Raw genomic sequence first — 13,671 nt, forward strand, 5'->3', positions numbered from 1 at the left:
TACCAGCTGCCCCTGGCGCCTGATGGGGAGAGAGGGGAAGAGTAGAGTGCAGAGTGCCTGACTGTAGTGCCAAAGCTGTAACATTGTAACTGTCCTTAAGGAGAGGCTGAGGGGTGGTCGTTCCTTTTAAGCGTGGTACGAGATTTTTAATTGGCTCTCTTAGAGCCGTCACTCCTGCCTTTTGTACTTTGATGACATTATGTCGGAACTGTCAGCGTATGAACACCGCAACCTCACTCACACACACACACTTACGCACAATGTCAAATTTTATGTTAGCGGTTCGATCCAGATTGCAGGTAACATTATGCTCCCGGCCAGTGTGTTGATGATGGCCGGTAACACTCGTTCTGTCTGACGGATGGCTATCAAAGAGGGGATACAAGTTCAGGCAATGTCAGTATTTGGCCAATGTTTTCTTCCTCCTTTCTGAAGTAATTTGTAATTAATTTAACTAGAACTGCATGATCTGGTACTGGACTGGAGTCAGTGCTGTTGGGATATTGTTACGTATTGGAACACACATCACAAACGTTTTTTTATCTGTTGCTGTATACATCATTGAACTGTGACATTTGGTTACTGCAAGCTGCTAAAGATATGTGAATACCATCTTTATACAACTGTGAGCTCTATTTTTAAGATGTCTCATTGGTTTGAATGTTCATGTATCAGGTTATGGACTGCATGCTATAAAAATCTTTTATTCATTTGTAAATCAGTTCTCAGCTCACCATTGGGAAATCCTGGTATTTGTTTTATAGATGAAAGTGTAGGTGTTAATAGGAGGAGGCAGATAGGAAATTAGATTTTCTGTCTAATATTGATTCACTAATTTCTCTGAGGGAAAAAAAAAGAACCAGTGTGCCATTTCAAATATGGGTCTAATGCACATTGAAGACCTCTGGTGGCCAGAAGAGGTCACTGCAGCATGTCCTTGGGTGACTTCGCCGAAATCCATATCACTGATTCATTATCATGCGTCAATGACACCTGCCTGGAACATTGTCTTCCGAAAATCCTGAACTTGTTTTGCTTAATGCAACAGGAATGAACTTTCTGGAAGATGGGTGTCTTTTTTTTACAGGTACAGATTAAAAGTAGCTGTAGGAATGCGGAATGTTAAACTAGTTCACCTCACAAGAAATGTACAGATCTTTTGTCTTTCTGGTTTTGACTTTGTACCATGAATGCTGGATTGGAGGGCTTCCACCAGTGTTTTTCCTATATGTTACAAAAGAAGGACAAAATAGTGGGTATCAACCAAGAGACAGGTATCGGAGTATTGATGACTTAAACTCTTATTTTGATTTTTCCAAAACTCCTTCACCCACTTTTTAAAACATGCAATCTTTTGAATGCATCAGGAAAAATCCTCTCGCCCTATAATATTGTTAGATTATCATATATTAAAATGGTAAATGAAGTATTGATAAGAAGTATTACAACAGAGTGAGAGGCCCTGGAGAAGATATTTGAAGCCAGTTGGTCAGAGGTAGACATTTTGTTTGTTTTTATGGCCAGCCTGCGCAGACGGGGTGGTAAAGCCCCCGCACCGGGGTCTGCCAGCAGCAGGGGGACTGCAAGCACCTTGCTGAGTGGCACAGTGTGAGTGTGATGGGTGCAGGGGGGTCTGCATAGCAGCGGTGCGCAGCTGTAGCATATGCAGGCCTGCTCTAGCATACGCAGGCTGTGTGTGACTGCTGCCTTCTGCTTTGCATCCCTGTGATCATCGAAAAAACTTCCTCAGTTTTGGAGTGAGGCTAAAATCAAAAACAGTTATGCACTGACAATGGGCTGAGGCTGGGGTGCCTGGAGGGCCACAGCGCCACACCACAGCAGGGGTGCTGTCCTTCCAATTACACGGACCGGGGTGCCCCTACCCTGACCATCCCTGTATGCTGAGTCAGGCTGCCGCAGTGCCCCTCTGCACAGGTTACCATGGCACTGCTCCCTGGGTGTTTTGCCCTTACCCAGAGTGCTCCACTGGATTTCCCCTGCATTTGTGCACCAAGCCCATCTGCATTTATGTCACTCAAAGCATCTGAATGGCTGCAAAAAAAGACCTTGCTCTGTTTTTCTGAAACATGAAAAATGAAACAACGGTGACTTAGACACACCCAAAGAATGAGATTGGGGGGGGGGGTACAGGAATGTAATCCTCTATGTATAGTAGTGGGCTTTAGATGAGTGGCACAAGCATATTTGGATAAAGCCCTTTTTATTGAGAACCAAACTGTAAAAGAACATAAAGTAATTTTGTATTCCCTTTATTGATTCAAAGCATATTTTTGCACAAGAAAATATGACTTGAAATGAATTAAGGTCAAAATCCTTGATTTTATTTTGCAAAAGTGTGTAACTACATTAAATCACATTTGCATTCAGAATGCTTCTTTTCGTCCATGGCTAAACCATAAGTAAACTGGCCTTAATTTTGATTGCTAAAAAAATAATGTGGTAAAAATGAACTTGGTAGAGCTGACCCCGAACAGTGACTCCCAATGGATTCATAGTGGTATGTGGATTCGGGGAACAACAGGAGGGGGAGACATTCTGTGCTCTGAGGGAACAGAATGAGGGCAAAGAAGCTTCACTAAAAATAAAGACTGATTCCTTGTATTCCTTGTCTATGTCCATAGATTCAAAGGAATCCAAATGAGAATTTTAGCACTACATCATTCAGATGTGTACAACTAAAATATTCTGTTGCATTGTTATGTTCCATGAGTTGATTTTTCTGCTAATTTATTTGGTCCCCCTTAAGAAGATCATAGTTTATTGAACATTATTTGGTTGTGTGTAATATACTTGAATGCAAGATGAGACCGCATTTTCCACAACCAAAACACAAGTATTAAACGTTTAAACAGAGAAGTCCTACACGATTAGATACTAATCTTGGGAGGAGGATGAAGGATCTGAGACTGTCACTTCATGGTTATATTTAATCCGCTTGTCCCAGACTTTCATTTAGCCACAGATTAAGATTAATGCAGGGCTACAATGAAAAAAGAAACTACATTTTAAAGTGTGCCCTGTGATCAGAAATGTTTTAATGTTTAATTTTAAAGTTAACGTTTGTAATGTTTAACTATATAGTATGTTATCTTTTTTACTTAAATCATGGACCTTTTAATTACTCTTTTACCTGATTAGTATGGGGAAATAAAACAAAAATATGAACATATACCAAAGATTCATACAAAAGGAATGTGAGAATCCAGTTGTAACAACTTATGAAAAGTGACAAATGCTGAAATAATGAGGGCATTGGGACAATCTCAATTTGACTTCACTTCCATGTAAAATCATATTTACAAGGGCACATTCAACAGCAGATTGTCCACATAATATTGTTTGCTTGATTGGATCCTGATGGTTGTTGTTCAGCACATTATGGTAAAACCCTTCAAGAGTGAATCAGTGAAAACTCCCAGTGTGTATACATTTACAACATGCATGTTCACTATTAGTAACATGACTACTTCTTTTGGGTTATGAAAAAGAATCAGAATTTGAAATGGAACATATCACCAATGTAGTCATTTAACCAATAATTTCCTGAATGTGCCCTTGAAGGTGATTTGGGCAACTCGTTGACTTTGAATGGCACCCAAAGCTGTGGCTCTCCATTGGCCAATCATGTCAAATAACTGACTAATTTGACTTGTAGGTATATTATTTTTTTTTTTTGTGAGAAACTCAGATGGAGAAAGGATACAATGTTTAAAAGAACGTATGGCACATTGATCAAATATCTTAGCAGTTTTAATTGTCTGGATGGATTACAGATTACCGCTGAGTATGGTACTGTACCTGAGCTAGAAATTCCACTGGCTTGAACTGAAACATTCAGCATAGGAGTCCAAGCATACTCCTGATAAACACAGCCTTGTTTGGGGGTGCAGCTGTTCTGGAGCCTTTACGACGGTGTCTGAACTTGCTAAGGCCTTGTCATCTTTGATTTTGTATGTGATGTCATCACGCCATTCAATATAAAAGACAAATGGGTTCTGTGAACCAGCACAGTATGTGTGAAAGTATCTCAGAATTAACTAAATAAAAATGTTGATAACCTCCACGCCTGCTGTCAGTATTGTCTTCACCTTACAGATCACGAATTATAGTAAGGATATGAATCCACGAAGAAAAACAACACACTGTCAGTTCTGCTTTGTGGGTCTGTGTCTTTTGTTTCCCCTTATGACACCAAACCCCCTTTCAGTCTGATGCGCTATTGTGGGTTTCAATATCGAGCAATGTTTTTAGGCACACATCCTCATTCTAGCAAGATGCAGGAGAATACAAACAACTGCACTTCTATCTTCTTCACAGTCAAGAGGTCATCTCCAGTAATGCAATTTGATAAACTGATGCTGTCAGCTTGGAACTTCACCAGTGTAACATATTTAACTTGTACATAAACTTTTGGTCTGTTTAAAGCAAAGCTGAAATGTCAGCAACTGTAACTCCAAATATTAGATCCACCATGGCTTCTTGCTGCAAGGTGACGTTTTTTTTTTCCTGACAATTGTATGATAACTGGCTAGTGAGCAAGAAAGCAAATACAAAACATGAAGTTGAGTCATTTATTCATGTATCATGTATTAATCATATTGCTCTTGTAATTTGGAAAATAATTATCACAGCCATGTGTGTGGTACTGGACAAACTAAAAAAATGGGTATGTGCTGATCAGCTGCCTGGAGAATACCGTTCTGGTCAAAACACGTGGGTTACTAAGTGCTTGGAATGCTACTAGGGCACTGGGTAAAAGTACTGAGTGATGTATTTCTGTGTACTATTTGTGGTGTCACACAAAGCTCTGAATGAGTTGTGGCCTGGAAGAGTTTGCAGCACATCACATACTAAATTCATAATTTGCTTTAACTGAGGAGTCTCTGCATGTGGAATGAGACATTTTAGTGTTTTAAAGTATATAAACTACTTTTATAATGAAATATAGAAATCAACAACTACATGCCACACTGTCAAAGCATGTATTTGTATCTTTTTTTATCTTGAATCATTTTGTGTCAATTATGTTGACTTCACAACTTGCTCCATGCTACTTATATCCTTCCCTTGCCTCCTACAGCCCTAAGAAAGTAAACTTTAGGCTGTGCTCAGCAAGAGCATCCTTCACAATGGAACCTGAGGTTCACTGGGTAAGCGCTGATGTGACATCAAAGTGTCTTGTCAGTGCAGCAGGTGGTACCACAGCATCCTCAGAGTGTTGTGACAGGTGGATGAGTGCTGCGTGCCAGGTTAAAATTGTGGGGACCTGCTACCTGCTCCTCACTGCCTCCCTCCTGTAAGAGACCCTGCAGGCAACAATCTCCTCTCACTTCACGCACACACCCAGGACTTGCAATGTCAACCCACAGTTGGGTCAACGAAAGCAAAGCAGACACTCCCAAGGCTCAACCTTGGTCCTGGCACTCAATGATCCAGCAGGTTTTTTTAAAAAGCTTTACATTACATTTACTCATTTGGCAGACGCTTTTATCCAAAGGGACTTACAAGTGAGGGAGAGTACAACACAATTTTTTAAAACACTAGCACATGCCCAGAGCCTAGGAGAGACGGCTTGGTTTGTCAAGACGAGAATAATCAGAGCATAATCAGACAGCTAATTCCCTCCAATACCTGGGGGAGGAGCTCAGCCTCTGCATGTTCAGCTGACTGGAGGAGAGATGGAGAAGTAGTCTGGATAGAGGGTCTTCAGAGGCAGGATTGGTTACATCTGTTCTAATCCATTTCAGGTGCGTCACTGAAACCCTCGACTGCTGTTGCTTACGACACAGCTCTGTTAAGCCATAGCACCACTGCTGGCCCATCCAAACTCAAGATGGCCCTCACATTCTTTCAATGTCCCCAGATATGACCTTTAACATTGCCTGTGACATGGAGATGACAACATTCTGACGCTGATGAACAGGATCATGGACCATCTTGATATAAGAGATGGAGGCTCGGATATAACTTTGTTCTAGTAGTCATCGAACGCTTGTTCAAAAATAATGCATTTACTTATCTCTTTTCCTCTCCATCTGCGTTCTGGATGGGGGGGGGGGGATGCTGAAAAATGGAAGTCTGGCTTTTTGCACAATGCTTGTGTTTCGTATCGTGCATGGCAACATTGTGCAAAACACTATCAAGTCCAGCAAAATATGAATAATCAACAATTAAATTTAATTACCAGTGGGCTTGTACAGTCAGCATTATGGAGGCTGTCATCGCCGCTGAAAAGCTAAAGTTAGTGCGACCCCCAAGTTCAGTTGCTGAGGTTACTAACATGATTCGGACCAACAATTAGCCTACAGTAGAAGTAGAATCGCTCACCAATTTTTAACCGACAGTTTACAAAGAAAAGAAATGTAGAAAGAAATGTTGTACACCTGCTTGCAACTTACCTTCGATCTAAAGTCAGTTAAATTTACCATCAGCTAAATTAGTCAGCTTTCTGTTTGTCCTGTTCATAACTTCCAGACTATATCAATTAAACTTCATACGCATAAAGTAGCCTATACGCATTCTTTCGATACATTAGTTTAATGAAGGAGGAACACACCTTTTGCCTGTTGTCTCATAAAAACTACATGCAGCTAACTAGCCACCTTTCCCCTTTTCCTGTTTGAATCAACTTTATTATACTGTAGTATCAAAACAATGACAATCGGCTGGCATTTTTTGTCTGCGATTTTACGGTTTGGTGCTTCATTGCATTAATTTGCCCTCCGAATGCTGCTAGGTCATTATGTATTTACAGTGTATAACTAAAATGAAACATCGACCTGATGGCACGGAAATCGTCTCATTATTTAAACTTCAGTGGATTGCCCTTTACGCTTTACCACTCTCTCTCCCATCAAAAGATTACAATTTTGGGGAAGCTAGATGTCACCCAGAACTAACTTTTAATTGTGTTTTGTAGCTTCTTGTCCAACAAACGCAAAAATGCATCCTTAATATAATATCAAATGACAAATTGGATAACAATGTAAAATATTGTTTTACAATATTTTGTTAGCAAAAGTGTATTTGTATCCCGCGTTTTCGCAACACCCCCGCCAGCAGATTATCAATTTACATTTTTAATGTAGCCTATAATGTCTTTGTTCAGTGGATCAATACTCTTAATTGGTAGACTATATGTGCAATTCATTAATATTTGCCTTTGCATTAGCCAGTTTTGGCATTTAAGATTTAACCGAAGTGATTTCATTATGTTGTAAACCTATATATTCTGACATCTTCCAGCATTTCCTTGTGTACGCTATAGGTTGCTGTAGTGTGTTTTAAAAGAACTGATTCTTATGTTGGCTGTGTACAGGCAATCTGTTACCAATTTAGACTTCCACGCCAGTCGATACCGGAGTCAGTATGATGCGAGTTTTTATTGTTATATTGAAGCACAGGTGTTTATTTACCAGCAGCCTTTAACACCATGATGTGTCGTGAAATGACGTAAAATTGTGGCTTAACGACGTCATGCAGAGAGGGACGTCTCAAGGAAGTGACGTGTCAGCGGCAGTCGAAGGAAGTTTGCCCGGTGGTGCTGAAAGAAACTTTCCCCGGAGCGACGGAGGGGAGTGGGAAACCGGGAGTGCTGTACTACTGGAGAGGCAAAACAAGACGTGGAGGATACCTTTGTTTTCTTCGGTACTGCCTGAGCCAGTACGCTCTTTTTTTTAGGTAGGAAAGGGGAACGCAAAGGAATTCCGTCTGAACTGCTGCCGTGCTCTTGTTAGTCCCTTTCTCCCCCTCTCTCCCTCTCCCTTCTCGATCTGAGAATGGGGAAGGAGCAGGAACTCTTAGAGGCGGCCCGCACTGGCAATCTTGCCGCCGTTGAAAAGCTTCTGTCTGGGAAGCGACAATCGGCAGGGAGCGGCGGCGGATCCTCGGGGATTGGGGGAAGCGGCGGTGGCGGCGGACACAGTTCATCATCTCACCCGCTCTCCAGCCTGCTCAGGTGAGTGGATTGGCGGCTTGGAAAGCAGAGCCGGATCAAAGCGAGGGGTTCCGAACCGGGGGGGGGGTTAGCTAGCCACGTAAAGCGCGGTTTAAATCTGTACCAGGGATCGGTCTGGGGCAATACGACTTGATCAGAGTAGGCTAGGGGGCTGACTGAGAGTGTTAGTTTGTTAAAGTGAAAAATATTTGCATGTGGCATGTGAAACAATAGCTTTTCTCCAAAAGGCGAATTTAATTTCTTGGGCGGACTGTGAAAGACTAGCTTGCTAGCTAGACAGCTAACGTTAACCTTTCATACTCTTGTTCACTTCGTTTTGGCACACTACTCTGTAAAAAAAAAAAAAAACAGTAAAAACAGTAGCCAGCCAACTGCACCTTAGCCCACATATTATGACTGATAGGCAAACACATTCCTTAAATATTTGTTTGCATTTATGAAGTGGACCTCCCTTTCTTTTCTCGCCATGTTTAATAACACATTAACAAGACAACCAGCTAGTGCACACGCGAAGGAATGTTTGTATTGATAGCTCGGTGCTGATTGTTAAAACATTATATAAAAATATATACTGAAAGAATAATGTATTTAACTAGCTAGCCCGACCAGGTAGTTCGCGAGATTGAGATGTAGCTATCTGGCTAACTGAGGTAACAAGATTTCTATCTTACCAGCCATCTAGTTTTTGGGGAATCAAACAAATGCATTCTTCGTTTTGCAATATGTTGTTTATTTAGTACTGTGTGTCAGGGTATTGTTTAAAAGATGCCAGCCGAATGGGAACGTGTGTTTTAGAAAACAACATGTGACAAACCCCGTCCGCAGTAGCTGTAAATTTGTCTGACGAGATTAATAGTGGAAGGGCGTAGTGAGGATCCACATTTCATGATAAAGCCAATGAAAAAATAGCTGTCACTGCGAAGTGGGTCATGATTCTTCCCCTTTCGTTCTGTTGTTTTTTGCCCGGAGCTTGCCTCGTTCAGCGAGCTACAGTGGCTAACCAAGAACCTGCAATCCAGTCGCTCCACATTTGCGTGCTAATTTGCTTATCAAGGGCGTGCTATATTTACATGTTACAACCTCAATTGACACCTCTCTGCAGACGCAGAATGTGCCTAACTTGTCCTGTGTATCGTTTGTTTGAATAAATCTAATGCATGTCGACTTAGACCTTAACACTTTATTTGTGCAACTGAGATCAAATGCGTGCGTGACAAAAGAGATTGGAGCTCTGTTACCTTGTGAAAACATGGTGACATTACGATTTCTCAATTAGAAAGCCACGACACGCCGTTCTAGCTTTTGAAAACACCGCTGAGGTGCCTTTTAACTTGTTTACCGTCTAACAAAAACGTGGGAGGGCCACCTATTATCTTGTCAGCAAAAGCAAAATTGATAGTAATCCCCATGGACTTCTAACAACTGCTAACAATGCCTGGCAGAGAATACTGTAGGAGTGGCCAAAGTGTGAATCCGCTGTGAATCTTTAGGTGGTGTGTCTTGGTAGGTTAGTGTTCAGGTGTTTGATACAAAAGACTTGAGCCATGACATTGGTAAACGGCGTGAATCTCTTTTCAAAATCAAAGTATTGTGTGCCGATTCGTTTTTAGCTGCCAAAGTTATATTTGTGACCTCAATTCAAAATAAAAAAAGTGGCGGCCTACTGTGCCTGTCAGGTATGCAGGCCTGACCAAAATGAATTACCTCAAGGTGCTTCAGAAGAGACATCACAGAAGCTCACACAGGGGAGCAGTTTCTTTGAAGAGAATCTGCTTTGGTTACATGCTTTATGTCCCTCATGAAAGAGCTCTTAAGTCAGTATGGCTTGCCCTTTGGATGAGTAAGATGTCCAGGAACATTTCTGTCTCCTTTGCACATTTTGAAAACGGTTCCTTTCTGCTACATTGTAGCAAGGGCATCTCCCTGTGAGAATGTCACGGCACTGGTGCAAGAATGCCATGGGCTGGTTGGGAAGGCACTTGATTTACTGATTTGGGCCTCCCTGGGGCTCAATTTCAAAAGCACAGCCAGCATTCCAAGACAGAGCCAGCACTTTCAGATTTGTCAAAAAATAAAAAGTTGCATTCTCAGATGTTCTGCGATATTCATTAAGTATCTGAGTGGAGTACTCTGTTTCTGACTGTGGCTTCATCGATGCTGTCAGCCTTCCTCTTTGAAGTACATAAACCGTTTATGCTGCTTGTTATTGAAGAAATAATACTGCGGGCTACGCTCCAAGGTGATGTATCACAGTAAAAGTAATGCCAGACTGTACAGTACTTGAACTAATTACATTAAGCCATCTTAATGTGGAATCCAATTCAGGGATGTCATGCATTTAAGCCAGCCTCTTCCACGCTCTCTAGTGCCAGCCGGAGAACTGAAGTGCTCTTTGTATCGTCTCGCTTGGGTCTGCCAGGCCTGATCAATGGCTGGCGGCTCTCCACAGCGATAATGATGAGGTTAGCATGTGTTGGAGGCGAATGAGCCGCAAAAGTCGGAAGAGCACACCAGCGTTCGCCCCAGTCTTCCCTCCGAACCCGGCCTCTCCCGGGCTCCGGTGCCAGCTCCCTCCCTCCGCAGCTTGCGCGGTCAGCCCCCTCTCAGCAGATCCTTTCGACGTGAAATTATTGACGTCCCCATTTCCCCGGCCATTGATGTTGAGTGTGGCGTTAAGCCGTCCGCGGGGGATAGTCATTCACGTTTTATTTGCTTTGGCTGGGTAAATCAAACGTGCCAGTCTGTTTCCAGAGCTGATTGGAAGCGCCTAAGCGACGCAGGCATTCGTTGCGTGCTTTGCTGCTCTGTTGTGGCTTTGATTAGGGCCTTCTCTCAGGCAGGCTCGGGAGTTACAGAGATGCACTGCGAGTGACAGACACGGTGAGGAACTGGGAACAGGAGAGCGCTGATAGTTTTTCAATGGGCTAGCACTGCAGACCGTGTTCTCACATTAGAAACAATGTCCTGCTTGTTTAAGATTTACATCGATAATGGGCTTTGCAAATGTCAGAGGGAAATGCTAACATGGGGTGTCAAAATGGCAACAACACAGGTTATGATGTGTCACTCTGAAACATCACAGCCTGACCTGTCATCCTGTGGTTTGCTGGTGAAGCGCGTTGCTGCTGCTTTTGAAACTGTGCTCTTGCATTCATTAATGGAAGCTGAAGGGGGCCCCAGGTTTTTCATCTTCATGCAAGCACACCATGGAGATAATGCATTCAAGGGCAGCTGTGTTAGGGAACATCTCAACCAGAGTTAAAAAAACAAGCAAGTGGAAGGCTGTGTCAGGACCAAACCCGGGGATGGTGTTTTGCTTGGAAGTGTCAAACGCATATGGCTCCAACAGCCCTTCTTCTGTTGCGTTTCAAATTCTTTCTACATCCAGCCAGACACCTTTGCTGATTGGACTATTCCACAGTTTCTCAGTTTGACTGAGGTGGCCTGAAAAATGAGGAATTTTTAACGTGTCGCGTAGAAAATGTGCGTCGTCTGTGATCCGGATGAAACTGCACTGTGCAGGGAGTTGTTTTTGTGTCTGCGCTGAATTCATGCCGTTTCTCTCGTTGCTGCCAGGAGCGGTATGGGCTGCATGCTCAGACTTGCAGCGTTCCAGGCCGGGCGGGAGTGGCGGCTCACACTGCGGCATGCCTCTCGTTCCTGCGAGGCAGGTCCGCAGCTTGCGACACGCACGCGGGGCCAACCGTCGCTCACTCGCGCCGGAGTCCCGAGAGCGACTTTCGACGGGTCACTGCACGGCCAGCATGGCCCCTCCCCTGGGACCCGCCCCCTTGCCCTTATGGCCACTCCCACTTCTCTCCACCCTTGTGTCTCAACAGTTTAGGCAGAAGACCAGACTTCCACCATCTTGGAATCCTTTGTAAATAAACAGCTGCAAGCCACCCAGACTTTTCCACACGCAAGTTGTGTAATACGATCCCCTTTCAAGTCGAGGCACCGTCCCTCTCCTATTGTTGAATGTCTCTCTAAGCCTTTAACGTGACCAGGGCCCACTCGTCCTGTTTTTCACTCATGCGTGTCTGCGGCCTATATCTCATGCTTTACAAGGCCAGGCCCCAAGGAGACAGACGCGAACAGGCTGAGCCGACTTGTTGAAGCCAGCATGAGACAATGTGTTCCCTCTGAGGGTCATGAAAGCAGCAGGCCAGCAAACGATTGAACTGGAACCTTTTTACAGGCGGCCTGGAGTGACCAGGTGCCCCATGGTGTGACCTGAGTACTGGGGTGAACGGAAGGAGAGCCGTTCTGAGGTGCTTCCTGTCCGCCCTTTTCCAATGGGCTCCATCTGTGTGGAAGCGTTCCCCACGCTTGATGTGGCGAGGCCGGGGTTTGCTGAGCTGCAGACCCTGGGCGGTAAGCGAAGCCTGCTGACCGAGAAAAATTAGCAGAGGAATGTGCGGAGCACTGGGTCTGTGTCTTCCACACAGCTTGCCTGCTCCCTCAGGAAGTGAAGCAAGCTAAAACGGTCTTCTCTAAACATTACCGTTAACCTTTGAGCTCTTTCTTTCCGTCCTCACTGTGGTGGGCAAAGTTTCTACTACTTCTTCTTTCAGATGTGCAGGAGATGCCATCCCTTGCACTCCCTGGTGTTCTCTTTAATGTAGAAAAATGGTTTGTCAGATATGGGAAGGGAGGCTTTGTTTTTGCTGTAATTTTGATGATGGGAGCATGAGTGTATTGCTGACTGTAGCTGAGACAGAGCCTACTTCCTTCTGCTTACTGCCAAAGTGTGCATCTGCTGTGGCACAGTTTCTCGCTGTGTAGTCACACATTTGCTTCTCAAGCGTCAAAGTGCCTCATTGGTTCAAGCAAGGGTTTACTTGTGACAGGTGAGTTTTTTTTTCTGGGGAGGAGTTATTTTGGAGGGAGGATATAGCCCTCCTCCATCTCTTGATTGACTTTACCATCCTTGTTGTGGTATGTGAGGAGTGGGGGGAGGGGGTGGTGGTGGGGCGCTTGGAACAGACCGATGTTTGAAGCAAAGGGAGGTGTTTTAGCTTCCAAGCTGGAGGGTGCTTCAATCTCTGCTTTAAAGCCCACTTTATTGACACAGGACCAGTTCAGAGATAAAGACACTTGCCATACAGTAACATGATGGTGTGATAGTGAGGCACACACTACAGTTTCCCTTTGAGGGAGGCTGCTAAGAGCAAGCCGAGGGCGACAGTGGCATGGAAAAAAACAGAACACAACCGCATCGCAGCATATTTTGCATGTAAACAGGGGTTGTAAGTCATTACAGGGCACTGCACAATATCAGTATCATCAGTGGCACAGCGAAGAACATCACTCTTTGTTTTACACACCTCACTCATTTATTTACAATAATCTGTGTCTGTGTGTGAGTGAGTCTGTGTGTGTGTGTGTGATCACATTTTGACAACAGCAATTTGACTCGGACACAGTATCTGAGACTCCTAAGATTACCCATTCTTTAGCACTGAGATACTCAGAGATAATATTGCGTCTCCTGAGATGGAGAACCGGTTCTCCTGCAGTGGCTGGAGCCAGCGTGGCCTTGCATGTTAGTGCCCCGTTCAGCCAGGCAGGATGAGTGCCAGGGTAAGATGAGATGAGATGAGAAAGGTGATTTGGCAAGTGGGAGTGACTCTAATATCAGCACTCCGTCAAGGTGGAGGCGGGGGGGGGGTGAAGTAGTGATTGAAAGGTTG

General features: G+C 43.9%; 1 protein-coding gene across 5 annotated transcripts in view; it reads left to right on the top strand.

Annotated features, from left to right (window-relative positions):
• The first annotated feature begins 7,577 nt into the window (after positions 1-7,577).
• The window catches only part of LOC118781354 (ankyrin repeat and SAM domain-containing protein 1A-like), a 104,027-nt gene continuing 97,933 nt past the window's right edge, over positions 7,578-13,671 (top strand). For all 5 annotated transcript variants that reach the window (XM_036534347.1, XM_036534348.1, XM_036534351.1 and 2 more), the window contains exon 1: positions 7,578-7,978. In XM_036534347.1, coding sequence (XP_036390240.1) covers positions 7,800-7,978 — 179 coding nt within the window. In that variant the 5' untranslated portion in view covers positions 7,578-7,799. The remainder of the gene's footprint in view (positions 7,979-13,671) is intronic.

The sequence above is a fragment of the Megalops cyprinoides genome, chromosome 7, assembly GCF_013368585.1.
Source record: "Megalops cyprinoides isolate fMegCyp1 chromosome 7, fMegCyp1.pri, whole genome shotgun sequence".
Lineage (NCBI taxonomy): Eukaryota > Metazoa > Chordata > Actinopteri > Elopiformes > Megalopidae > Megalops > Megalops cyprinoides.